The following is a 27,673-nucleotide window of genomic DNA, read 5'->3' as shown; positions in this document are numbered from 1 at the left end:
TGTATAATGCCATCTGATCTCTCTGAGGGATAATTGTCTTTTGCCAGAAATGCACAGCTACGGTCAGCTTACTAAAAGCTGTTTGTTCTAAATAATACTGATTTATTTGAGAGAACAATATATTTTAATGGACTTGGTTTTCTGTTTGTAAGCACTTGCCAGGATTAAGTAACAATAAGTTTGTAAACTGATGAGAGCAAGTAAAAGTGGTTCAGAGTCCTGATAGAGTTTTGAAAACTATTATTTAAAGAGATTTATTATTTTCCTGTATTACGTAAAAACAGCAGGGAAACTAGGTCCAAATCAATTGTTCTTTAACCACACTGTGAGCAAACAAATAGATAAGGTTAATGAAACAATAATCTCTCACTGTAAAATTCTTTATTTCCAAAGCTAAACATGTTCTGCTGAAATAGAAGTCTTTCAATAATAAGTTTGCTGGTTCTAAAGGTGATAATGGGCTCTAAGCATCCAGTGGGGAAAGTGTTTCTTGTTTCTAAATCCATTGCCATCTGCTTCTCCAGCTCTAGAAACACTGTATAATGTGCATTTTCTTGATCCTCCATCTCTTCTTTAGTTTTCTGTAGTCATACACTGAAGAAAAGAAAACATACCAGGCAATAATGCACTGTTAAGTTTTGAAACCTGTATGTGACCCCATTGCTTTGCAGTGGATTGTGCCAGTGCTGTCACAAATTAATGAAAATAGGCATCACCATGGGCTACATCAATCAACCAAAGAAATGGCAGTTTAGTTATTATGGCAGTTTAGTATTATTAAACCATTTACCAAAGAATGGATAGGCAAAAATAATAAGTAAAGAATGGAAGGCAGGAATCCATCCTTGGCTTGAAGGAGCAATGTTTATAGGGTAGTTGACAAAATGTAAGTCTTTGAACAAGCAATGGGTGTAAAATGAAAAGAAAATTTATAGTTGTTAAATGTCCATAGGCTCTAATGCTCTAATGCAGAGGGTTAATTTGACCAAGAAATGTACCACATAACTGGGACCATCTTTTCCATTCTTAAGAACCGTAGATATGAAATAAAGAGCTGCTAAACCATTCTGATTCTGTCCATCCTGATTTTTTGTGGAAAATCTTGTCAAACAATACAGGTGAATTTTAAAGATAAAAAGAAACATAGAAAATTTTCTTAATTCCAAGTATAACATACTGTTTTCTGTCTCTCTGTCTCCAGTTCAATTTCAATTCTGTTTTGGCTTGAAACTTTTCATACTCTTTAAACTCCTCTTCACAGTACTTCAGATATTTGACTTCTCTTTCAAAGTAATCAAGTACATTGGCATGCTGTAAACACAGTGACAAACAAGGGTCATTACATGCTCAGAGACATAGATCTCTTGCTGATGTTCTGAATGGTATTAATATTTTATCTAAATTGGAAATACAAATATCCTTATTTATCCCAGTAGTTTGCAGCAAAACAATACAAAGATGTGACCAACTTCAGGCACAAAGAAACCATAAACTAACATACTTTGGTAGTACATTATGCATTTATTTTATCTGGGTTTCTGTGTTTTATGTTTTATTAGTCTCTTCAACAGCCTGGTATTTTTCAGTGAATTCTTTGGTTACAACGAACGTAATCTAAACGTTAGTGACTGTTCTTTGGTTGGTAATTCTGCACCCTAAAGACTTTACTTCCAAAGCACAGGGAATCTGTGCAGAAGCAATGTGTTTCCTCAGATCACTCAGTTAGCTCCTGCCTTGCTTTGGAGCAGTTATTTTTGCTAAAATGAAGCTGCTGACGTGATGCTTTATTGCTACTGCATCTCTGTGCATGGAAAACCTTTATGGGATGTTTATAAACTATTTAAGTGCCTAAATAAACATAAAACTGCAATAGAATGGGAAGATAGTTTTGTGATGTAGGAGTAACAGACTAGGCAGCAGGCAAGACTGCTAGACTGACACACTAGCTGGATCTTTGGCTGGGAGGTGGAGGAAAAGAAAAACTGAAAACTATGTAAAAAAAAAAGGAAATTAAAACTACTTGCATTGTTCCCATGGCCTTTGGATACAGATAGTCCTTATTTCAAGAGCATGAAGGAGTGGGAATGTTAGTAACAGTTTTCAAAACGTGCTCTCACTGAACTAGAGCCGGATACGAAGACATGTAAATTGAATTATCAAATTAAAAGGAAAAAAATTAACACAAATGTGGACAAGAAGGTGTAAAGAAAAAGGAATTCATTATATATGCATTACTATGCACTCTAAAACATTGTTTTACTGCATAAAAGGTGTCATTTTATGGATGTGGCAAAAAATGCTGACCTCTTAATTGTGTTTTCATGTAGCCAGGTTGGAACAGTGGAGTTCTGCCACCTGTCAATGAGATTTCCTTTAGTTGACTCTTATCTAAACTCTGTACAAAGCCAGCTTGGCTACAGGTGATCTTTGGAGAATATGGCTAGACTGATCTCAAATTAATTGCCGTTATTTGAAGGCATTTTTGTCTAGGCAGACTTGTTTCTGTGTTGGAGTTTTCAGGATAAAGTGTCAAAGAGATTTAATAAAAATTCTTACTAACCTCATTACTTGAAGGGTGACATAATGTTTGACAGATTTCCAAAATATGCAGAACTCCAAGATTGTCAGAAACAGCCAGAAAATGCTGCTCTGCTGAAAGATATTTGACAAAAAAAAGTATAAACAATCCAAATTCCAACAGCAGTGTGAACCTCCACCCAAAGACAAGCTACAGAGGATTCTTTTTTTTTCCTTGTCTTTTTAGTTTGTTGTTCACTGCAGCAAAAAAACCCAACCTTTTTGCTCTGTTATTTTATTAATCCCTTTAAAGTTTTTCTTTCAACAGACTTTTTAAAAATGAAATATTTTCAATTGCTTTTATGCCACAGTAGCACACTTAGAACTGATGTATCTATTTTTGTATGTATATTGTTCAATTTGTGAAAGTATATAAGATCTTATATAAGATCGTTTGTAATAAGATTTGGGCCATTTTGCAAATAGGGTAGCACAATAAAGTGCAATCACCATCCACATACCTGAGGCACTGGAGGGGCTGATGAAAGTGATGATCGATTTGGAGATGTTCTGGAAATGAGATGGCTCATGAGTTTTCTTCAGTAAGTCCCAAATATCTATAGTTCCGTTGTCTCTGCCAATGAAGAAAACTCCTGGTCTTCTTAAGGACCATTGTCCCGCAGTGTATCTTCCTGCAGAGCAGCTTGACTGAAGGATTGGTCCATTCTTATTTTTTTTTTTGAAAACAAAAGACAGATCAGACAATCGAACAGGTCTATCAACTCACTACTTTAGATCTTCTGTCTTTGGAAAATGCTCACAATTTGAATTGTCCCATTACAAAAATTGTATCAATGGCAAAATTCCTGCTACCTGCTGCAGATATAAAGGGTTGTAGGGAAGTAAAAAACTTGGTATCTCACTTCCAGTCTCTTCAGGTAATCTGAGCCTGTCTTGTATGCCTATCACAAATATTACAGCTGTGTTGAAGTAACTTACTGTAACTCCTTCTTTCCAAATGGCAAACTTCTGGCCTCCAATGCTTAGAAAGATGTCTTTAAAAAATGGAGATTTCTGGAGAGTGTTGATAGTTTCGGTGTGGAGAGCATATTTCTGGGAGTGCTTCTGACCTAATGGAGGAAAAAGGCAGTTGCTTGTTACTAGTGCCTTAGGGATCAAGAAACAAGAGTGCAGGACCTACCACAGGCCTGGAAGATATCAGCCTCTTTTTTTTTACTCACAAGGTACAGGAATTGGATTTACCACAAATCTAGTTACTTCCATGATTTGTGCCAATATCTTTGTGCTATTTTCTCATGCCAGCTAAAGTGCTTGCACTTTTGAGGGTGTACTGTTAAATTCAGGTGTTACCAGTGAGAGAGACTATTAGAGCTATGAGCAAGAACCTTAGAAAGACAAAGTATAGACACAAATATTTTAAAGTTAGCAATGTATTAAGGCTTAAACAGGTCTTGAGAAACTTGAACTTACTAACTGGTTTTGCTGTTTTAGTATCAATTTTCTTTTTCCACTCAGAATAAACAACTTCTCCATCCTGTAATGCCAGAGAAAATCAAGCAAATGCTAATGTTAGAACTTGGTGGCTTATTTCAAAGTGACTTGCTTTTAAGCTGGGACTTTTCTTAATTACAACCATTGATGCCAAGATCATGTTTTGCCTTTTGTTTTATATACTTTTTATATAACTTTGATGTATCCTTAGTATTTTTAGCATGCATACGTGTAATTCTTTAAGTCTAATAACTTAGCATAGTCCTAGTGTTCTGTTAGACCAGGAAAGCAAATATCCTAAAGGCCTTGTAGTAGGAGGCTGGAAAACCCTACGTTGTCTTGGGAAACCAAGGTCCTCTCTAGAACATCCTATAAACTGGACATTTAGCCCATCCAGGGGGAATTCCTCAGATGGGGGAATATCATGCCAGTCATCCAGGCCTCCCATTGGGATAAGCCAATTTGGAAGGTCTATAAATTGTATATGAGATCTGTCGTGTGTGTGCATTGCACTGCATCCCACCCTGGGCAAGGGGTGCGGTGAGATCCTTATTAAATACTGAGGTAAAAACCCCTTATCCCTTAACCCTGTCTGGCTCTCGATTTTTAAGACAAGGGAAAGGCATCACCATCATCAAATATGATCTGAGTAAATTAAAACCTGAATTTACAGCCAATGACTGAAAACACAGTATGATTTTGCATCACCATTTTTCAGTTATGTGTTGCCAGAACTGCTTTACTTGCCATGATGTATGTAGGCAGTTCTGCCTGCTGAATTAAATGTTTGGTTTTGATCGTTCATGCTTTGCTCCAGTATTTGGGGAAAAGCTGACTGGCAGCAAAAAGGTAGCTAGGAGCCTGATTTTCATTTCCATATGAACTCAGAACTGGAAAAGACCCATGAATTTTAGTAGCATAGGGTAGGTAGCAGGCTATGAATAGTTGGAATTTCCAAAGGGGAAATTAAATTGGGGGGCAAACTGTAGAATAGATGTTTTCACATGACATGTGGGAAGACACTAAAAAAAAATTACTAATATTATGTGTTCTGGAATAAGGAGATACTCTTTGGTTCCTAATAGCTGGTTAAGCTCAACTATATTGTGGAAATGTCTTTTAATTCTTCTCTTGAAGTAAGGGTTCATAGTCTACTGAATATTGGAGGTTTATTATTTTTAAGCATGTAGCTAAAATTATTATTAATGTATTAATAATATAATTAATTAATATTAATAATGTATTAAAATGGAAGTAAAAGGTGGCATATTCAGAGACATCATTTTAGTTATAGCTGAAGAAAACATGCAAGTCCATACATTTGTAAAAATGCTGTTATTTAACTGTTCAGTCTTTCAGATATCTTGGATTAACATTTTCATTGGCAATACATTATTTTCACTTACTTCATTCCCAACAAAAAAGTCTGTGGATATATTGTCTAACAGTTCCAGATTTTTGCTTGAAGAAACACTCATCTCTGTATATGGGCTCTCCTTGATGGGTGCCCTTAGTGCGCTCCGAGATCTCGCCTTCCCTGGGAAACAACGGTGACAACTTTTTGTTACACGCTGGAATTTATTAGACCAAGCAAATCCTTTGGTCTTGTAAAGGTAGTTTGTGGATAAGGGGAATTTCAAGAAGAGATATGAAGAAAGACTGCCAAGTAAAGCAGCAGTTCTGTAGGTTTGCTGTTTCCTGCTGGAGTCTCCCCACTGCTGCAGTTCTGAAGTCAGTGCTTCCTATATCCAGACACTGCTTAGGGTAGCACCAACCTGTCCTATGCCAGTTTTACACAGCACCAGTGTCTCCGTGGGAGCTGCCCTTACACATCACCCTTAACTGCCACAACCAGCAGCTAACATCTTTGCTCCAGGGAATGGATTATGTTTCTAAAAATAGTTATCTGTAATGGCTGAAAAGGACATATTGTTTCAGGGATAAAGAGATTGGGTGAGGGATTTGCATAGGCTTTTAAGTGAAACTGGATAGCGTCACTGTGTATATGGAATTGCTCAGTTTGGATTTTTACATGTACATTTCTTCATAGTCAGTACATGTACATCACACACTGAATACCACTATACGTAAGAAATCTTTTTCTCCAGCTGTGTTTAGCTATACAGCATTTTGTTGCTCAGCATTTATTATGTATATACTGAAATACAAGCTTATTAAAAACATTTTCCTCTGTAAGATGTAATAAAAATATTACCTGGGGGTTTGTAACGATACTGCAGTTTCCTTAAACTGATTCTCATGGGACCATACTCTGTGTTGTTATCCCTTTCACGCAGATTTATCTGTTCAGGAAGAAGTGCATTTGCTAAACCATTTTGTCAGATCTTTGAGGTACAAGTCTAAATGACTTTCTGCTGTAATGGAACAGATCTTTGCAGTGTGTTTGTAATGCTCCACAAACAGTATTTGCTGCCTCACATACAAGCATGGAAAAAATGTGTTACCTTCTTCCTGTAAGAATTTTGCTTTGTTTCTAAAGAAGCCCAAATAACCCAGCTCCAGTGGTCATGCTTGTTCAAAAACTGTGTCAGCGGCAGGTATTCTGAGCAGCACAGATCAGCATGCCTAAAATTATAACTTCTTTTTCTTACTTAACATCCTCACTTTTTTTTCAGAAACTGCTATGACTGTTTTCATGAGACTGAATGTTGGTTTGCTAGCAATTACGGTTCTGCTGACCATGACCATCTTGCACTGTTTGGGACCCACTGAGATAGCAGAGCATCTGAAAAGGTTGACAGGAACTTACACTATTTACACAACTGTTTTTGCACCTACTGCAGTTTTTTAGAAGCAGTTGTGCTGTTTCTCATGAATTAGCTTTTCAAAATGCATTTTATTGAAGTTTCAAAGGAATGTTGAAGTATTTAATTTCATAATGAGAAAGAAAATAACAAGGAAGTCACAATTTTCTAGAAAAAATAGAATTTGGATGCAAAATATGTTCCTTTGGAGTTCTGGCCATATTTATAGTTTGGCTCGATCCCTGTGTTCTGTATTTGTGGACTCTACCTTTATGAGTGGTTTCCAGGAGAGATCTAAATCCTCATCAGTATTTGGATAAGGGGGCATGTGAGATCTTTTCTCCTCCTTTATTTTCTGAGATAAAAATTGTTCACGACGTTCAGTGGATGGAATATCCCAAAACAATATTGAGCTGCAAAATAATTGTATAGTGTATGTTTTATAGTGTTTTGGTTTGCAGCTACATGCAATTTTCCTTCCATTTTAAAGCTTGAGTTTTTTTAACCTTTTCTCTTCAAGCCTTAAATAACAGTAGAGACTCTGAAATCAGACAAAGGCTAGATAATTAATTGCTTCTTTTGCAAATGATGAAATATATTTCTTAATTCACCCTTTCATTAGTTTATTATACCAAAGCAGCTAGATACTATTCATACAGTTTGCTTATGGACAGTTATTGGGTGAACCTACTGGCACTGCCTGGATGAAATTCCTGAAGACTGTAGCAGGTGATTTAGTAACTCACATTGAAGATCAGTCCCAATTTTTGTGTGTACCAATTAATTTGCTGATGATCAAGGCAAATGGTCCCACTTGTATTTGTCACCTCCTTGGAATCTTCGGCCCTCTGACTGTTCCTTTTGTTCTACTCTGGACATTCACTCACAGATTTGATATAGCCAATGAAACTTTCCTCACTGCTGATATCTCTTTCCCTTTTCTAACAGGAGTTGCTCAGGGACCTGTGCTCTTCAAGTATGACGTTACAGTGGCTTCTCTGTTCTTAACTTCAAAATATTTTCAATTTGGAGCCCTGGTGCGTGAGTAGTTAAAATAATTTCTTCTATGTGTATTACTTGCATTACACTGCAAACTTATTAAGAATTGCATTTGCAATCTTACTTCTCATTTTATTCTTCAAATTCTTCTCTGTTATTTGATTAGGAAAAATAACTTAGCATCATTATAAAATTTTGCTCTCTCTGACACTCCCTTTGATGATTGAGCCCAGCCATGCAGCCTTGAAGCCTTAAAGCTTCTGACATCATGAAAGGCAAACATTTATTTCCACTTTTTGCATTCTGCCCCCTTGCTAGTCTTTCATACAGAATAATAATATAACTGTCACGTCTATTTGGCCCACAAAGGAGGAGATTCACAAAGAGTAATTCTGCCAGCTAAGTTGCCAAATTTATATATAGTTTACAGTATTTCTGTAGAAATAAGGCTTAGAATCTTTTAACAGCTTTTTGTGCATGTCACACAAACAAATATAAGTGTGGGGATGTGGCTTTCCAGGCTAATGCATGTGTGATCAACACTCTTCTGCAGAGGGTATACACGGACTGTATATATATATATATATATATATATATATATATATATATATATGCAAGGGGTTTCAGTTAACAAACTCTAAATGCCTTTACTGTAAAAGGTTTAACTGGGCAAGAATGCAAAGTGCTTGTCTTCTGCATACAGAATTTCAGCTACTCAGGATATGCTGATGGGAACCCAGAAATGTGCCAGTTAAATAATGGATTATGCCTCATAAAGTTTTTCAAAGGAAAGTGGAAGATGTCTTGTAGGGTATGTATTGTACATACCAATCAGGGGAGCAGGTTACAAGCTGCAGGTTTTTTTCATCTTTTTTTTCAGAAATACCACCCTTTTGGTTTTCCTGAAAATAACAGTAATAATTATTACAAGGGAATAAGATGATGAAAGACAAAAATCACACTCTGATATGCAAGTACTTCAACACATAAAACAGGCTACTAGAAATTAAGTCACTGTTTCTGCTTGGCTAAGGTTTGAAAATCAGGACTCACTAATTTGCAGTTATAAAGTCAATGTATTTTACAAATATGCTTCGAGTGAACTGATACCAGCTTTGCCTGCTACACACCTAAAATTCTAATTTAACTTAGCAGGATAAATACTTACTGGTACCATTGCAACTCAGACCCTCTTTAATTTGCCATGTTTGTAACTTCTTTTATGCAGCTTAACAAAAAAGCCAGTAATTGAGAAATTTATCTCCAACAGTTGAGTGTAGTGGGAGTGATGTGTCTTTGACAAGTTTACACCATGGGTCATCTATCTTAAATTATCACTTGGCAAGACCTCACGATGGGATTGTAATGGTGCCTTCAAATGTTAATTATTAATAGTTTAGTTTGTATATGTGGGGTCATGCAGATTTTATACTATTTATCATTTACTACGTAGTTATTGGTTTATAGCAAATTAATTTTAATTACTCAGAAAAAGAAAAGAAAGGTGTCAGGGGTAACAAAGCTAATAAAATCTAACTTCCAGTATATAAAAAACAAACATATTTTGGCACAAACTGTGCTTATGAAGTATGTGGCAAAATTTCAGCTAATTTATTTTTAAGCCAAATTAGGCCTACTCTAATTTTCATCCATGAGTTTGTCTATCTGGAATCACAATGGTAGTAATGCAGCCAAGCAAAGCTGAATTAGGATCTGGATATAACTTTCAATAATTTTTCATTAATATGTAATTATAAAACTGCTTATTTTAGGAACTGTGCCATAAAACCTGCTATGTTGTGCAAAGGCTGATACATAGTCCATGTTTATATAACAAAAAGTATGTCCCAGTACATGTTGCTAAATACTGGCAAAGTGACTCCTTTGTCAGTGTTATTTATTAAGCATGGGTCTCCTGTATCTGTTATCCCAGATGAACACAAAAACAGCCTTCTGAGCCTAAACTTTGACTAAAAATACCCCACCCAAAAAACAAAAACCACAACAATGTTCTGCTATCCAACCCCTTTCTTCAATCTTTACATCTGGTATCAGTTAGTATCCATGACTATTACTGTATAAAATAATAATGAACACTGGGATCAGCTGACATTTGATGATATATGTGTGCCCCTTTTCTCGCTTTTCTGGAAATGCCACTAAGGACTGTAGTATCTCTGAAGTCCTTTTTTTTTTTTTTTCAAGAATTTATTAATATATAATTTCCATTAACCTTTTAAAGATTTCCGTTTTCCTCTTCTTGGCCTGCTTTTCATTATTTTGCATTTGACTTGCATTTGCATTTCAAATGAATTTGCAATACTTTGATAGTAAATCAGCACCCTATAGACTGTAAGTACTTTGAAGCTTTAAAACCATAATGGAAAAAGTAAGTTTTGAGTAGACAGACAGCATCTAGAAAAATTTAAGTGGCTACAATAACACCATTCTTGGGTATCCAGATGTTTAGGTAATTGAAGTTACTTCTTGGAATTCTTAGTGACAGGCTAGATTGCTCATAGTAGAAATTCAATACATTTTAAATATGGAAGGCTTACTATAATTTTGCATTATACTTTTCTGTAAAGTTAAGGAAATTTTTTCCAATATTAGCATATTCATATCAGACTAAGAGTACAGCACAGCTGTAAAGCACAATCAACATGACAAGAAGCACCAGATTATAAGTGTTTACTAAATGCAGTGAATAATAATTAATACAAATATTAACCATTTAGTATTTTCTCTTTAGTTTACATTAGGATTTATGAGGTAGTAGATTAGAAAAGCAATAAAAAGAAGTGAAATTTTAAACTCACCTCAGAGTTACATGGTAGCCATTGTACATCTTCTGCTGGCTTTGTATGACAATATGGTGTGGAAGAGGCTGCACAGTGTCTCACTAGAGGTGGCTCTGTGCTACTCTGCTGGACTTGCTTAGGTGATGGCTAGAAATGTTTGAAGAAAAGATATCTTAGTGTGTTTTCAAAATAAAATAGATCTGTCAAAGAATAAAAGGTTACTTTGCATTCTGTTAACACTTTTTCATGTATTTCAGATCAGTTTATAGAAATTTTAGGTGTCTAATACCTTCCATTTGAGGGAAAAAAAAAAAAAGACATCAAAACACGCCTTTGGATATAAAGCTCTAAAAAGATTTCCAACATGCCTCCACAGACATGCAGACATGATTAATGTCTCCTCTCTTAGGGCTTTCTTCTGCTTCTCTGTTCATAAACATCTAGAATACTTTCAGTATTGCTTTCAATAACAAACAATATCTGTATTTGACAGGCTTTGTAAGCTAAGAGTGGAGGGTCTATTGGTGCCCATTAAAGAACAGACTCGTAAGTTGCACAAAATGCAGTAAACCTTTTTAGCTGTACTTATCAGGTAGGAATTATACTTGATAATTGTGATAATGGCTTGATTTAATGAACTCATCAGGTTTATTATCCTTTCTAGTGTCTCATTGCAAAGGATATCTAGTCCTCTCTTTTGAGTCAGGATACCCTCAGCTGTTTTTCCTCCACAGACATACAGATACACTGCAATATACTTAAAATGGAAGCTTTTACCATATTAACAGCTGTTACCTTGATTTCATAGAATCATAGAATGTTAAGGGGTTGGCGTGGACTTTAAAGATCATCTAGTCCCAGGCCCCAGCCATGGACAGGGACATGTCCCACTAGACCAGGCTGCTCAAGGCCTTATCCAAGCTGGCTTTGAACACTGTCAGGGCTGGGGCAACCACAGCCTCCCTGTCCCAGTGTCTCACCACCCTCACAAAGTAAACAATTTCTTCCTAATATGTAACCTAAATTTCCTCTCTTTTAATTTTTACCCATTACTCATTGTCCTTTAACTACAGCAAACCAAGAGTCCTTCTCTGGCTTCCCTCTAGATTGACCTTCAGATACTGGTTGCTGTGAGACCTTCATGCAACCTTCTCTTCTCCAGGCTGAACAGCCCCAACTTTCTCAGGTTGTCTTTGTAGAGGAGGTGCTCCAGTGCTCTTATCAACGGTGTGGTCCTTCCCTGGACTTGCTCCAACAGTTCCATGTGCTTCTTGTGTTGGGGGCGCCAGAGCTGGATGCAGTGCTCTGGGTGGGACCTCACCAGAGCAGAGGGGTGAATCCCCTCCCTTGCCCTGCTGGCCACACCACTTTGGATGCAGCCCAGGATTCAGCTGGTGTTCTGTCTGCCAGTACTCACTGCTGGGGAGCCCCTGTACACCACATCCAACCATCAGCCCCGGAATTACCTCAATCACCACCGCTGCTGCTGCACCTGGCTCACCCTCGGACGAGTCAATGATTTCATCAGGAACAGGCTTTGTACTTTCCAGCTTTTCTTCATGTTTAGAAATATCCCACAATACAACCTACAATGATAAATTACTATATTACAAATTATATTTGTATATGTGTATTAATATGCTGTGCATTAATACACTTTTTTTCAAGTCATGGAGGTTTGAGGAAGCAGAAGAAATTCACTTTCTGCACTAGAATTTATGAAGTCCTTAACATATTTTCTCTTCAGCTTGATGCAATCAGAAAAAAGGTTACATTTGTCTCTACAAACAAGTCTTTACAACTTGACCTATTTATCAGTACTACAAAGAAACATTGTACAGTAATGGCTCAGCTATGGAATAACCATAGCTTCAGTCCAGGATAAGAGAGTTTCAAGACTCTGTGATATCTGTCTTCTGTCTGTCTCTATGTGTTACTTTAGATGTTGAATATATCTCTTCACCCATATTTTTATACTGGAAGAAAATACAGAAATATGCAATTTTATTTTTCAAAAGCGAAAAACCTGTCCATCAACGCAGCCACCAGCAATGATATTTGGATCATTTGGACTGAACTGAAAGCAACAAATGTCTTCAGGAGCCTTCAACACCAACTAGAGAGAAGAAAAACATGATAGTTTAGAAATAGTCACACTATTTTTTTTGTTCTCATGTTATTTAAATACTTGGCATATTTAAAAGTCATAATTTAATACCTGGAGGCAGAGAGGGTGAAACAAACTCCAGAGAAGTATAACTGGCTGGTGTAGCAATGATTTATTAGAAAGGTTAACTTGTTCTTCGTATGAAGACTGCTGTCTTGCTGACAGTGCTATAATCCCTTATCAAAAGAGAAAATAAATTTTCTCAAAGGAGACAATTCAATTTTCAACACATTGATACTTATCCTAAATGACTTATATTTATACCTTCTGAATACAGTGAAGAAAACCCACCAAGCAGGAAAGAAACCCCAAATAAACCAACCATGTATGCTACTTTTTTTTCAGATCCACTTTAAGGAGACTATTTTTGTTACTTAACATTAGGTTATTTTTAAATGAGTCATAGAACTTATGCATCACGATAAAACTCCTCTTTTTTTTTGCTCATGCTCCTCAATGGTGTAATACTGTACCTGAAGTGATGTAACAGGCATGTAGTCTTGGCCACCCACCATGAAAACAAATCTTTGTAAACCAATTGATTTTCTTACCCAGGCTGCAATGTTGGTTAGTAATATGCTGGGAGCTGGGGCATTTATACAGAACTTAATTGTGCCTTTAGGTCTGGCCATGCAGAGCAATAATGCACAGCAGGGAGCAGGAGTTGACATTTCATGTGTCTTGTGATGCTCCCTGGCACTCAGCAGAGCCGTGTCCCACTGTGGCTGTGACATTCCTCACCAGTATTAGGCATGCCATGAGAGCCAGGCATGGGCACAAGCACAACAGTATGCAGGGCCATCTGAATGGTCTGGCACCACAACCCTGCTTAAATGAGCCTCATGGGGGGAAATTTCTCTTGCCTATAATCTCCACTTATACATTAGGGTAAAGACTTGGCATGGCCCATACGAATTCTACAAAGAATTTGTCTTATTTTCCATTTTGCCTCAAATTGGCAGTTCAAACAGAGATACTAAATCAGTTTTTATTTCTTTTTAAATTTGAAAGCTGTTGATTTTATGAAAGATGAATACTTTATAGCTGTCATTTAAGACCCATAATTGAAAACTCAAATCTATACTGTAACTGCATTACCATAAATGGTTGGATGCCAGCGAACGCAGCTAATGCTTCTGTTCTTGAGGTACTGCACATCTGTAAATGATTGGTATTCTTTAAGATAAACATCTGGCTTGCCTTCTTCTTGGTCTTCTGCTAGGGCCTTCCAGTCATCAAAAAAAACGTCCATAATTTCATTTTGCTGCAGTGCAATTTCTACTCTGTTTTGTGAAAAGAACAGTTAACAGTTCAACAATCCAGATGTGACTTCTCAATAGTAGAATTACAAATATTTCTGTAAAGAGGTAACTTCTGTTTTTCACAAAATTATGATCACATTAGTTAAAAAATCAAGTATCAATTCCTCAGTGATGTATCACTGCAAGGAAACAATCTTCTGTTTGAACAGAAATAGCTACTATATCAAGAATTTAAATCTGTTTTTTTGTGGACCAAGTACAGAGCAATTGTGCAATTCTTTATGCAAAATATGTCATTAAGTAGGACTTGTCCTACTGAATGGGACATGGCTAAGGGCATAATCATGGGGAGAAGAGCACCTTTGCTCACTGCACAACCATCTGCTTGAGTGGGCAGTGTTTGAAAGATCAGCTTTGCAGTTTGTTTGAAAAGAGGTATCACTATCAACTTTAGCAGTTCTGAAATCTATTTAAGACAACATTCATATCCATATAGCATAGACTTAATGGTTATTTTCATATAAACAAGTATTAAGTTATTGTTTGTTAATATTATAATAATAAAAAAGGAAAAAAGTATATATAAAAAAAAATTGGTATTTGAGTAGACCAATGATCCATTCAGACAAGAGTACTTGCTTATATTCTGTATTATTTCAGGTAGTCTTCAAATGTTCTGCTGCAATAATTTTACCTTAAATGTGCTGTTGTAAGAAATTTTTTCAGTGTCTCAGATGACAGACTCTCTGCTTTTTCTTCATTTGACAACTGCCTTGGGTAATACTGCGTGGATGCATTTTTTGGGAAGGTCCTACCCAATTGGAATAAATTTGAATGTAAGTAAAGAAAACATTTCAAAGACAGAAATTTATGTAACATGTAAAATTTAAATATATAGTTTTTCTAGATGCTTTTTAGAAAACATTTAAGAGAAAAGATGCAAACAGAGCATCCAATTTTGTTATATTAGTCAGTTTGTAACTGAATAACTCCAGAATTTTAGTTGAGATAAGAAACAGTACATAGCTTAATAAATAAGCTGATAAATGCTTTCTCATACTTACCATTTTGTCTGAGTACTAGTTTCTCTTAGTTTTGGAACCATTTGCACCCCCACATCCCTTTCAAGCATTTTAATACTAAAAGTATCATCTTCATAGGCCGTGCATTCAGCATAGCTGTCTTTTTCATCTGAAGCATTCTTGTCAGTAAATGTAACGGGTGCACCAAACTTCCTGCGAACTCGAGAGATCTTGTACTTAATCTGGAAAAGATACATTTCCATGGCTAGCAGAAAAGAAAGCTTTTGGAAACTTCATTCTTTAAAAAAGCTGCATTCATATAATTGTAGAATTAGTTCAGTGAATAATTTCTATGTTGAGCTTACTCATATTTCTGCATTTTGAAATTCTGAAGTGCTCTTATAAATAAACTACATATGTAATAGACAGGTTTGTATTTGTAAAACTACAAGTTGTAGCATTTTTTGATTACTGCTAGTGGGACAAAAGAATTACATTTTCTAATTAATCCAGTATCAAAACTGCATATTTAATTAAAGGAATTATTTGCAGAAAGGCTTATGTAATACTGATTTAGGCTTCCAAGACCTAATTTTCAGCTCTTCCCTCTTGGTGGAATTCTCAACTTTGGGAGAGGCATTTCAACTTCCTCTCAGTGCCTAGGGTGAGAAAAGTACTCTGAAGAATATGCAGAAAAGTTCAGAGGAGTTTCCTTATGTTGAAAACTAGGAAGGATGAAGGGACATGTCTTGACTTCTGCCCACAAAGAGAAGTAGGCACTTGATTTCTGGCAGTAGAGAGGTATTGCTTTGTCTTGGTTTCATATCCAAGTACTTTTTCCCAGCATTTCCCACAGAACTGGAAAGGAAAGTTAGCTAAAAATACTTTTGAGTGGACCTTGCCAACAATGCAGAGTACAAAATACGGAATTCTTAGACTGTGAATTTGTCCAACTGAATGACTGTGAAATAGCTTTAGAACAATCAGACATCTTTTTAGGTGTAAGCAAGACGTTCAGTTGCTGAGAACTATCAAAACTTAGCCATTCTTCCCTGAAGAGGGACTTAGGTACTGAGTAAAAATCATTAATAGACAGTTAGATACTTGGAGATATCCCACACATCACCAGTTGGGTGACAGCTGTGAGTGGATCTAGTTTTTGGACATATAATTTTCTCTCTCTATATATATATATATATAATCTGTAGATGTAATTAATCAAATATGTTCTTCTGTAAAGTCAGCTTGTAATACCCGAGGATACTTAAGGACTCTTGCATACTACTTAAATGCCATTCATATACTAGAACTGTTCACTGAGCTTCATGGAAACGGAGCAATGCCTCCCATTGTCATCTGGCCATGTGCTAAATTGAGCAAGGACTTTTGACCTTACACCTTAAAAAGTAGTTATGTCCAATGAAATGATACATGAGTTATTTGCAAGACTTAAAGAGAAGAGAGTTCAAAAATAAAAGTTTCTGCAGCACTTTTGTTAAAAGTTTAGCTATTTCTCTATTTCTGTTTTATTGAAAGACCTCAAGAAAAACTAGGATTACAGCTTCCAATTTCCTGACTTTTTTTTTAAAGGAACTTAAAATAAACATAGGGGGTTTATATTTATTTAATTGACTAACATCTGTTGATTCTGACCTTTGTATCCCTTTCTTTAACAGATTCTTCTTCAACTTCCTTTTCGCTGCCAAGGGAAACCCAAGGTTTGTGGACTTCCAGAGTTTCCTCTCTGTTTTCTTCTTCTGATTCTTCTCTTTCTTCTGCAGCTGCTAAAGACTGTGATATGAAACAGTGAGAAATGGTACTTTTCCAAAAATTTGTTACTGAAATGTAAGTATTAACAAGAAACCCAGGTTTCAGTCTTCACTCACACATTCTTTACTTTTGTCTCAGTGCAGTGACTCTGGGTATACTGTGCCCCTGGGCAGGGCTGGCTTAGGTCCTGTTCATTTGTACATTAGAATTTTCCAATAATATTTAATATTTAACTACTAAAGAGAGACTCTTGTCTTGAAAGCAAATAATTTGATATAAAAAGAATTTATAGTGATCTTTTTCCATTAGGCTCTCTGAGCTGGAACTGCATTTTACTTTTCTTAATTTTTGCTTCTCCTGATTCCCTGATGCTGGATGGCAAACTCATATAAACTCATATTGAAAAATTATATAATCCTTCTATAAACATTCTCCTGTGCAGTGTACAAGTCCTATTTATTAGAGCTATTTAGAACTCAAGAACATTTTCATGATTTGAAGAATATATTCATAGATATTATGAAAAATAAGTATAATACTTCTTTGAAAACACACAATATATTTATTTTCTGTTATTTTTATGCTTGAGAAAACTGATTATTAGCAGAGAAAATGAATGCTTATGATAAAAATTCAGCAGTGGGGGTTACAGGCCCTCTGAAGTAAAATGCAAAAATTAATTTAGCCCTTCTCAAAATAAAATATATTTTCACAGTGATACACATATTTTTCTATGATAAGTTTAACCATTAGAAAAATATTGGGTGCTTAAAAATACTATTCCTGACATCTAGTTTGAGACTAGATTCTGAAACATTTATAGATAGAACAATGCTCTGGTATACTTGAATTTTACCTGAAGAAAGTTTTCCTTGGCTTCTTCAGAAGCAATAATATAAAAGTTCTCTCCATACTGGAAGACTGGATCAAAAACTACCAAGAGTTCTTCCCCTGGATATTCCTATTTTAATGAAAAAAAAATAGTGGAGATCTGAAAACAAATAATATTAAAAACAAACATGAAGTTGTGACTGGCAAAACTCTCACCAATTTAGTATCTTAAGTTAATTTTGTATTCTTAGCAGAGAATTTCATGTGGCAATTGAAAGGAATAGATGGGGTTTATTTTGTAATAAAAATAAGTCTGGGACAAAACTAATCTTTCATACAAACAATTAAACAGCAAATAAACAGTTTTAATGATTCTCAATAGATAGGCCATGAATTAGGGGAAGCCAAATATGTGAAGCTCTGTCAGTTCACAGAATCAAAACCAATAGGATTTATGTTACTTCTAGCATATTTTCAATCTAAAGTTAATAGAAAAAATGCATGGCAAGCCATGAGAAACTTCGAGTCAACAATGGTCCATGACCTCTAGCACTCAGATATTACAGAATCAGTGTGTTTACACAGAGTCAAAGAACAGACCCATTCTTCAAAAGAATGGACACTGAGAGCATAAGTCTTAAAGTGAGAATGAAATACGCTACATACTAGGACAACTTTTTTGAGAGGGTAGAAATCAGAAGATTTAGCTCTTGTTTTCAGGTCTTGAATTATGTCCTCTTTTTTAATACACTTGAAATAATTTTCTTCTGCAACATCTTCATCAGGTTGCAAATTAAAAATTTCTTGGGTCGTTGCAGTCAAAAGCAAAGGAAATATTTCTGGGTGGCCTTTGAAAAAAAGCAAAATTGAATGCTAACTTCAGAGTGTTGTTTAAACATCCATGTGCACTTTGATAACTCTATGTCTTTACTGGCTCTAACATAATGCCTTTTAATCTCTCACCTTTTTTTTTTGGTATTGAAACACAATACAAATTATATATACTTTATTAATATTTGAAAAAACTCTACCCAACATTTTGCACATAATGAATATGATTTCCCTGGTATGGGCGGCTTTTTTTCTTCTTGATGAACAGGTTATTAGCAACTTTAGTGAAAAATCTTTAATGGGTTGATTTTAATAGAATATATATTTTAATATATTAAGGGCAAAACCACATGGTTCTGATTTAAGAAAGCCTTTGAATAAATACCCTGTGGTCCTTCCTTGTAGGGCAGCACCATATTAAGCCAAAGGTTAATGGCTCCTCCCAAGTAAGGATGTTTTTCTGATTTTGGACTTTTGTCTTGCTCTCATTGAATTCAGAGTGCAGGAGAGATTATTTATCACTAATCAAATGAGACTAAAGCAAGCTCACTGAGATTAAAGTCAGATACTTATTTTCAGTTCTCGTGGAGAATATACAGCTCTTGTTTTCTACACACATGATGTCTGTTAGGTTAATTCAGAACAAGACATTTCTTATCCTTGTGCTAGCATGGACATCTTCATTGGTTTGAGGGAGGCTGGATGCAGTTATGTTACCTGTCAGCTATGCTCTGTAAACTCAAGCTGAGGATAATATGTAGTTCTCCTTATTGTGTGTGCCAGCTGTATGTGAGTAAGGCAATGTGGTAATGCTGGTTTTTCTGACATTACATGTTCTGTCTCCAACTTGCATTACTGCTCTAAGGGGCTAAGATCACTCTAGGCCCAGCTAGTTGAATCCTGCCCCTGAGACTCCTCCTTTGCTATACTGCCCTGCTAGCAGACTCATGCTCTGTCTCAGCTGCCCTAGTAAGAGCATTCCTCATGAAGGCCACTACATTTTTGCCTTAGAAGTTTAGATCATCTTTTTGGTGAACTGGAAACTAAAAGACTTAGGGACGTGTATACTGTGTACTGTTTTTCTGTACTGAAATGTGCTGGCTGTTGTGATAATAACTGATACTTTCTATCTTTGTTTCAGTGTCTTGTCTTAGTTTAAATTATTTTTCTTCATTCCCAGCACCTGTGGGGTTTTTCCTCTTTGTGCATGCCTTGAAGAGAAGTTGACATACTCAAATGATGATTGTGACCAGCTGAGTCAGCACGTTTTGAGAGGTCATCTCTAATCTAAGACAACAAGGACTAACAAAATGATAAATCCTCCTTAATCTCTGCATAATCCTAGTGCATAATACATTACGTTTGATGAATCTGACATTTATCCTTCAAAATCTTTCAGTGTTGCTACTCCACTGCATCTGCTCTGCCATAGTCATTGCTAAAGTTAATGGCATGCCTGATGTTTCTGGTGCATGCTACACTGTTCCAAGTATGGATTACTTAGTGTCCACTACTTATTTCATAGCACATACAATCTGTTTGTAGCATGCACTGGCCATTAGTTCACTTTCATCACAAACTGTAATCAATATTGCATGATTTTCCTTTTTGATATCTTGGAGATTTCCAGGATTTCTGTGTGGATGCTTCCAAAAAATACAGAATCATAGAGATGTTGATTGCAAAAGACCTACAAGTCATCTGGTCCAAACTCTCTGCCGCTAACACCAGACCTCAAAAATCCAAGCCAGGAGTAATGGTTGGTTTAGACATTATTGTTTGTAACAATAAGCTTTTATGGTGCTGTTTTTAAAATTCTGAGTCATGTATACAGCCTCGTGCACAAATGCTAATGCTGAAAAAAATCCTTTTAAAGAGATGTAGTTTTCATTGCCAAATGGAACAATACAAACATGCATTGAAGATAAGCAAGAATACAATGGACATCACTACAAGAGGAAACAGAGTATGACAGATACTCTAAGTGCATTTTTTTTCATTGCTCTGTTGCTATAAGCCCAAGCTAAAAACAAAGTAATGATTGGAATCAAAATTACACCTTTCAGTCTAAAGAATTAAAATTCTATATTACAGAATATTATTTTTAACAGAATCTACAATATAAGGAGCAGATACTGGAGTTCTTACATTATAAACATTTTAATTGAATGTTCTTTTCCAGTAAAAAGTGTGTAACATCTGATCATAGGCTTCACATTGTTTTTCTAGTAGTAAATTGTACCTGTATAATTTGTAACAGTCAGCAGCCCTTAGTGCTAGGAGAACTTCACAAAAGACCAAGAACCTCTAAGGAAGAAGTAAAGAACACTTGCAGGCCGAAGGAGTGCATGCATGGTGTTTAAATCTTGCACCGGCAGTGTTTGCTTACAGCAGTGTTGTTTTCCTGCTTTCAGCAACACGTTCCTAGCAGAACTTTAGCTGTTAGAGCTCTAACCTTATTTGCCAGTAGGTGGAGGTACAATTCTCTCTTACTATCTCCTGGAACACTGAAAACACATTTTTTAAAGTACCACTTTAATCATCGGAGGGATTACTTTTTGCGCATTTTCATTAACCGCAGCTTAACCATTTTGGTGATGCTAACCAGAGAACAATTTTCACCCAGTGCTCATGTGATTATGGAGGAAAACAAGTGATTTACAGTTTATTTTAGAATTACCTAGTGTGTGTATTCCTTGTTTGCCACACTGTTTTAGCTTTTAACAATAAAAGCTCTATTGTTACAAGCCAATTACAGCTTGTAACTGGCTGTAACTGCCTTGGTCTGTTCCTGTAAATTATAGATAAATTTTACTTTGATATCAATTTATGTCTGAGGGATAATTGCACAAATCGGATGAGAAAAAAAAATACAACCAGAAATATGGAAAATAACAAATCATTGGAAATCATTAGGTGTCTAAGAAAAAAGAATAAATTTGGATAATTGCATACTTTTGACCTTTAACTATGGCCATGCTTAAAACTGAACTTTACTTGAATATAGAACTTTACTTGAATATAAGGCAAATTGTGCCTTTTTAATGGTTATTTTTTTTCCCCTACAAAGAAAAAAAGATGCTAATTGACATCTATTGGTATCTATGATTAAGAACCACAAGTAGTTTCCTAAAATAATCTTGTAATGAAATTTAATAATGGTTTGACAAAGATCAAAGATTAATGAATTACAAAAAATTTCATGTTTTTCTTTCAATTGCTAAACTATTTCTAAATGCAAATATTTTGCACCCTACAATTCTGTTATGACGCTTATTTCCCCTATCCCAACTCCTCTCAAACTAAGAAAAAAAACCTCTTCTAAAACCCATACCTGTTTCCTGCTGCACTGCCTGCTACTCAGAGAGCCACTGTAATTACTGTGATAGCTGCATTTCTTAATAGTTTCTATTTTTTCCCATTCGTAAAAAAAATTTTCTTTTTATTTCCTGCATTAGTAACACTGAAGCTTCAAAATGCTTTGAGTATTCCATAACTACTACTTTAAAGCTCAGTCATCATAGCACTTACCTATACTGGCCATAGAAAGATCAACTTCATCCTTTTTATCTGAAATATAATGACATGATGTTATCAGTAGTGTTGGTTACAGAATTATAATTATGAGTCATTTTACCTATCTCAGTTATTTATATAAAATAGCATATTTTAATTGATCTCATGTGTTTTAAATGCATGGGGCCAAAATAAGTAAGGTAGATCTCACATTAGCCCAGTTTGCTGCTTGTTTCATTGTTGCTGTACCTTACATACCAAGATGTGTTTCTTTTACCTTTTCACGAGTCCTTAACTTTGCTTTACCTTTTTGTTTCTTTGTCGGTGTTTTTGAACCTTTCGAGTTGGTCTTGCTGGATTTGACTTTTTTTGACATTTTTTCAGATTTCTCTAGAGAAAGATAAGTATCATTAATAATTTTAAATAGATAACAGAATGCACCGTGTATGAGTGAAAATTTGGTCCATAAAAGATTTTATGTAGCTTATCATTATAATAATAATTTCATATGCAGATAAAGGTATGTTTTATAGTTTAAAGTCATAAGCTGTATTTTCATATCATGTGTAATAGATGGAAAAACTTCTTTTGGCCATAGTGTTTAAAAATGAACACTGATTGTCCAAAATAGTGGCAGGTTAAATTAGGATAGAAGTTTCTCTTACTGAAATCTAAGGACCTGAGATGAAATGGGAAGATCTTGGGTGAAAATTCACCAGTTATAAATGCTTGTCCCAATGTTTGTAAGTGTAAATCATTACTCAGCTGCACAAAGCATTTCTATTTGCAGTTTATTTTTCTGTGCAGCTCTGTGGATGACAAGCTCAGAAAGAAGATGTATGCCTGATTAAATGTAGCAACCAGACAGCAGGAGATGATATTGTACAGAAGGATACTCCTGTTTGATTTGCTCTCCTTCATCCAATATCTGGAGAAAGGATTAGAACAGTAGTGCAGGAGACTCAGTTCCATGGCAAGAAGAAATGCAGTTCGGCCTGCCTGCTGCTCAGGCTGGACAGCACCATCATGTGGGAGGTGCTCACATAGCAGCCGATGGAACAACTACATCAGGATGGCCCAAATTCTCAAAGCAGTGATAAAATTGTTTGATGTTAATATTGAAGAGCCAGAGGTGTTCAGATGGGATAAGGACAATGGGGTTCTCACTTGGTTTTCATCTTCCCTCATCCATGTTCACACTTTTTAACACTGTAAACTGACTGAGAGAGGAACCATTTCTTAAATGTGTACAGAGCACCTACAGTATTTGGGTGCTATTAAATTTTACCAATAACAAGAGGAAGCAGATGCAGATAGGACAGAAAGAGATGGCACCTTCAGGAATGCTGGCATGACATAACTATTTCTGATTATCTCTTACAGGAGCTACAGCCTGTCTGTCTGTGCACATGAACAGTAACTGTCAAGATGCTTAAGGTAAAAAGCTGAGTTTATAAAATAAATGTTCTGTCTTGGGGGTTTCCTTATGAACAGCCTAAAAATAGTGAATGCTAAAACAAACATGCTGTGGCCTGTACATTTGCAATTTCAATGGCATACCCAGACTGAGAAACAGTGGTCCACTGTTTTGTAACACAGTTCTCAAATACTCCAGAAGAGTATCTGTCTGAAGAATAGTAGCAATTTAATCTTCTGCTTCTTCCAAAAAGCAATGATAATATAAATGCAAAGAAAATTAATGTTTCAGAATTCTGAAACTTTTGCTGTGCATGGGATGATGTTTTTAAACACCCCCCCACACACACACACCAACTCATTATAATGAATCTAAGGAGAAAGTTGGGAATTTTTTTCTGCCTTCATTCTCACAATCTTTTTGTCTAGTACAGGAGTAGAAACACTTAACAGTTCTGTGTAAGCCAATATATTTTCATATATATATATATATGTATTTTATATATATGTATTTCATATATATATGTATTTTTAACATATTCATATATATGTATAATCTTTCAAAGGAGCCTATACAGTATGCTTAGCTTATAGTTCTGAAATACTCAGGCCTACCTCACTGAGAGTGCACATCAACTCAGACAGTCAAAAGAAATGAATTTTTCCTTATTTAAAAAGGAAAGCTGTGAAAAGCTGTTTCTTATCTATCTTCTTGTATACTTTACATATAAAAATTGCAACATATTTCGTAAATGGATTCCATGACTATTCTAACTTGAAACCAACATTTATGCCTCTGTATAAGAGACAGCCCTCCAGGACAGGAGATGAGGGCAGCTCTTGTAGAAATTAGTTGAAGAACAATATGAACAATCTCATATATATTCCAGTCACAATGTCTTACTCCACCATTTCATAATTATGCACTGCAACAAAGCTAGTTTGGAAATTTTGAGTGAGTTCCTCTGAGTATCCTAATCTCTAAGCCACATGAACAGAGGAAACATTGAGAAGACTGACATAAGTCACATCCTATGTTTAGTAAAATAATTTGCAAATAAAAACATCCCTTTCAAAGGATTTAAAATATGTTTTACCTACAAAAACAGTTAAAACTCTTTAAAATGGTGTCTCAGTAATCCCTCCTTCACTGAAAGGAAGAGGCATAGAGGTAGATGCAGCACTATAGAGAGAAGGGCTGTGCTGGTGAAGCTGGTGTCAGTGCCTGGTGCATGTATTTGCATTTGTTAATAGGAAAGTGCCCCTGTTTAAGGGCTGCAGATGAACAGAGCAGTCAGTGGCACTGTTGGGGCTTCCCTCTGGGGCGCACACAGAAAGCAGATGGAAAGTGACACAGTACTTATCCTGTTTTACAACATCCCCAACACCTATCGCCCTGTCCCTCCATCCTCCTGTGGCCATGTGATTGTCACGGTCAGGAAACAGGGGAGGCCTGCAGAGAAAGTGAAGGCAGAGCTTCCAGAAGCTTCTCTGCACACATGGCCAGGCCCACAGCCATTCACAAAGCCTAGATGCAAAGTTGTTTTTTACATAGGAATAGGGTAACCTCCAGCTGCTCCCTTCAGGAAACTCACACACCAAACTTTCAAATTTGTACTGAGGAGCAGCCTTTTGTACCTCACCTCTTCCAGAAAAGTATAATAGAACAAAAGTCCCAATATGTAAATTAAAAGCCACTATTGTCAGTAGTTACCTCTTAGTTTGTGGGTTTGCTTTTTTCCCCCCAAGTTTTTATACAAAATACTAAACGCTATCAAGAAAGCCATGAAAAAATCATTCTGTATTAGTGGACTGTTTGAAAATGTGACCAAAATGATTAATTTTTTAATCTGTGGTTAGTTCCTATTCTCTTAGGGGTTTTTCTGTACTGCTTATTTAAAAAGGACTTGTCAAGGCAGACACAAATGTATTATGCCTTTCCATTATGTTTATAAAAATTTATGATTCTATGATTGAGAAGAGGTTGGAAACAACATTTAAATCAATACAATTTGAAAATTTTAAAAGTGTAAAATCTATATAAAGTTATTGCTTTTGAAAATCAATTGTCGTAAATACTACCATGTATTTTATTTTTAGAAAGTAAGTAATATTTAGGTTTCATTAACTATGTTAAGTCTAGTTTTTCAGCAGTTTTTCAGTGGAACACAGTGTTACATTATGTAATTGCTAAAATCTGGGTAAATATTTGACAACTTTTTTTGAAATTTTATGGCCTAATTTGTTTACAGATGGCTCTAATATTTTGAACATTAGGCTTAAGAGAAAAAATAAGATCAGAGTGTTCTTCTAATCATTTAATGTACTGAAACATTTACAGCTAAAAACAAATCCGTGAAGTTGCTAGGCACTGCAAAAGGCAAAAACTAATTAGCTATCAGTTCTGCATAAGATGCCATCTAATTTTAGGACACAGAATGATTCATTAGTTGTCTAATTGAATGGTTTAAGGTCAATTTTGTGTGCATTACTATTTTAGGACTGCAATTTAATATAATTTGGAATGACAGAAGAATTGGATGCATATCTGTTTTACAAAAGCACTACAAGGAAAGGATCAAAACCATGTGCTAATTGCTGTTTTTGTTGTATCACTAGCAAGCTAAAACACATTGCTGTTGGTAAACATTTAGGAACTTTTTAAAAATACCATCTTGAAAATTACTTTGTCTCTCCAGAATTTCACATGCAATGTTGCCCTTAATTAAATATATTCTAGTTTACTCTACACAAAGAGAAAATAATACAAAATTATTAAAAATTATTAATAACCCTTGTGCATATTTGGACACAACTTCACTGTATAAGTTGTAAAGAGTAAAGCTGAAGTTCTGTAAACTGCCAAATCATTTCAGCATATAAATAGTTAAATTTGAATGTACCTGGTTTCATATTTATAACTTTTCACTAAATTAGGCTTACTTGAACCTGGTGTTGATTTTGTTATTTGATAGAAACTAGTAGGTGTAGTTACAGTATCTGGGATGGTAAGTACAATATGTGTAAAATTAGGTTAAGAATTAATAAGAAAGCCACAAGAGAACGAAATGGAAAACTTCATTAGAATGTTGGCTAATACTGAGGTCTGATTCTCTCCTTTCTTTTACTCAAAGAGAAATAGATTAAAATTGGAAAAGGTATAACAAGGATGAAGACATAGAACATATTTTCTACTGGGAATAAACTAGGATTATTTTTAGCCTGAAAATTATATTATAGAAGTCAGTGAAATCACAAGGGACACTGAGAAAGTGACAAGAAGATGCTGATTCATGGTCCTAACACGAGATCGAGCTGGCATCACATGAGCTTACAGATGTGGAACAAACAACTGGGAACAGGCAACAGGACTGCAGAAGTGTTTCATTGCACAATAAGTGTGTGAATTTGAAAATATACTGCCTGTGGACAGGACAGCTATCAGAAACACACAGTTTCAGAACGTAACAGGGCAAACTGACAGATGAAAAATTGAGGGTTACTAAAAATAATGATAATACATGTGGCTGTAGAAATTAAACAGCAAAAAAAAAAAAAAAATTAAAAAAGGGTGTGCAAAGAGTGGAAATATGGCTTTATATGTCTTTGCTATTATCTTGCCCAGACAGAACTTCTGGTATGAGCCAGTACCGCTGGTCTAGACTGTTAAAATATCTTAACAATTTGGTTGGTACTTAAAAAGTTACTAAATATGACATAGAAGTTGTCATAACACGGTCGCGCCAGGAAGCAAGCAGTAATATATATTGCACTGTCGCGGCTTTTGAAACAGAAATGCTATATTGTAAAAATTTACATTAGCTAAGACTTCTTTCAGCGGAGGTCAGAAACATCACGGCCTGGTGTTTGAGCTGGGTGGTGCACGATCCGTGCGGGGGCAGGGACGGCTGTGGGTTCGCGGCGGGCCCGGGCAGCGCTCGCAGCCCCAGCTCCGCTCGGCCTCCGGCGCAGCCCTCAGGGGCGGCGGGGAGGCGCTGCCGCGGGCCGGGGCGGCGGCGCGGGGCAGTCGCGGCTGTGTCCGCGGCTGCTGCCCGTGTGCTCCGGGCTCGGGCACCTCTCACCGCCCCACAGCGCTGCCGGGTCCCCTCCGTGCCCTTTGTCCCCTACCTGCGCGGCCCCGGCCCGGCGCGGCCCGCGGCGCGGTTGTCACGGCGACGGGGCCGGCGGTGATTGACGGTTCGGACAGGCAATCAGCGCGCTGCTCTGCGAGCCCGCCCCCGCGCCAGACAAGAACTACTCGTCC

The 27,673-nt window shown here is 36.2% G+C and overlaps 1 protein-coding gene across 6 annotated transcripts; it reads right to left on the bottom strand.

Annotated features, from left to right (window-relative positions):
• Positions 1-239: 239 nt before the first annotated feature.
• Positions 240-27,652, bottom strand: DNAI3 (dynein axonemal intermediate chain 3). 6 transcript variants are annotated; one of them, XM_072933081.1, is made up of 23 exons: positions 27,227-27,622; positions 22,300-22,383; positions 22,009-22,047; positions 18,313-18,494; positions 17,672-17,776; positions 16,699-16,836; positions 15,088-15,287; positions 14,718-14,834; positions 13,860-14,044; positions 12,813-12,937; positions 12,621-12,710; positions 12,061-12,180; positions 10,613-10,741; positions 8,622-8,695; positions 7,063-7,207; positions 6,245-6,332; positions 5,436-5,566; positions 4,009-4,072; positions 3,517-3,647; positions 3,039-3,243; positions 2,561-2,652; positions 1,178-1,311; positions 240-594 (listed from the first exon to the last, which is right to left on the bottom strand). In XM_072933081.1, the coding sequence occupies exons 2-23, from the start codon at positions 22,367-22,369 to the stop codon at positions 588-590; spliced, it is 2,571 nt and encodes an 856-aa protein (XP_072789182.1). In that variant the 5' UTR covers positions 22,370-22,383; positions 27,227-27,622; the 3' UTR covers positions 240-587. The 6 variants fall into 6 exon arrangements, with proteins under 6 accessions (XP_072789182.1, XP_072789180.1, XP_030134955.4 ...); XM_072933079.1 differs by having other exon boundaries at positions 240-1,311; positions 27,538-27,646; XM_030279095.4 differs by having other exon boundaries at positions 240-1,311; positions 27,227-27,623.
• Positions 27,653-27,673: the final 21 nt, after the last annotated feature.

The sequence above is a fragment of the Taeniopygia guttata genome, chromosome 8, assembly GCF_048771995.1.
Source record: "Taeniopygia guttata chromosome 8, bTaeGut7.mat, whole genome shotgun sequence".
Classification (NCBI taxonomy): Eukaryota; Metazoa; Chordata; class Aves; order Passeriformes; family Estrildidae; genus Taeniopygia; species Taeniopygia guttata.
Note: the sequence above shows the minus strand (reverse complement) of the source record. Positions and strands in the feature narration are given on the sequence as shown.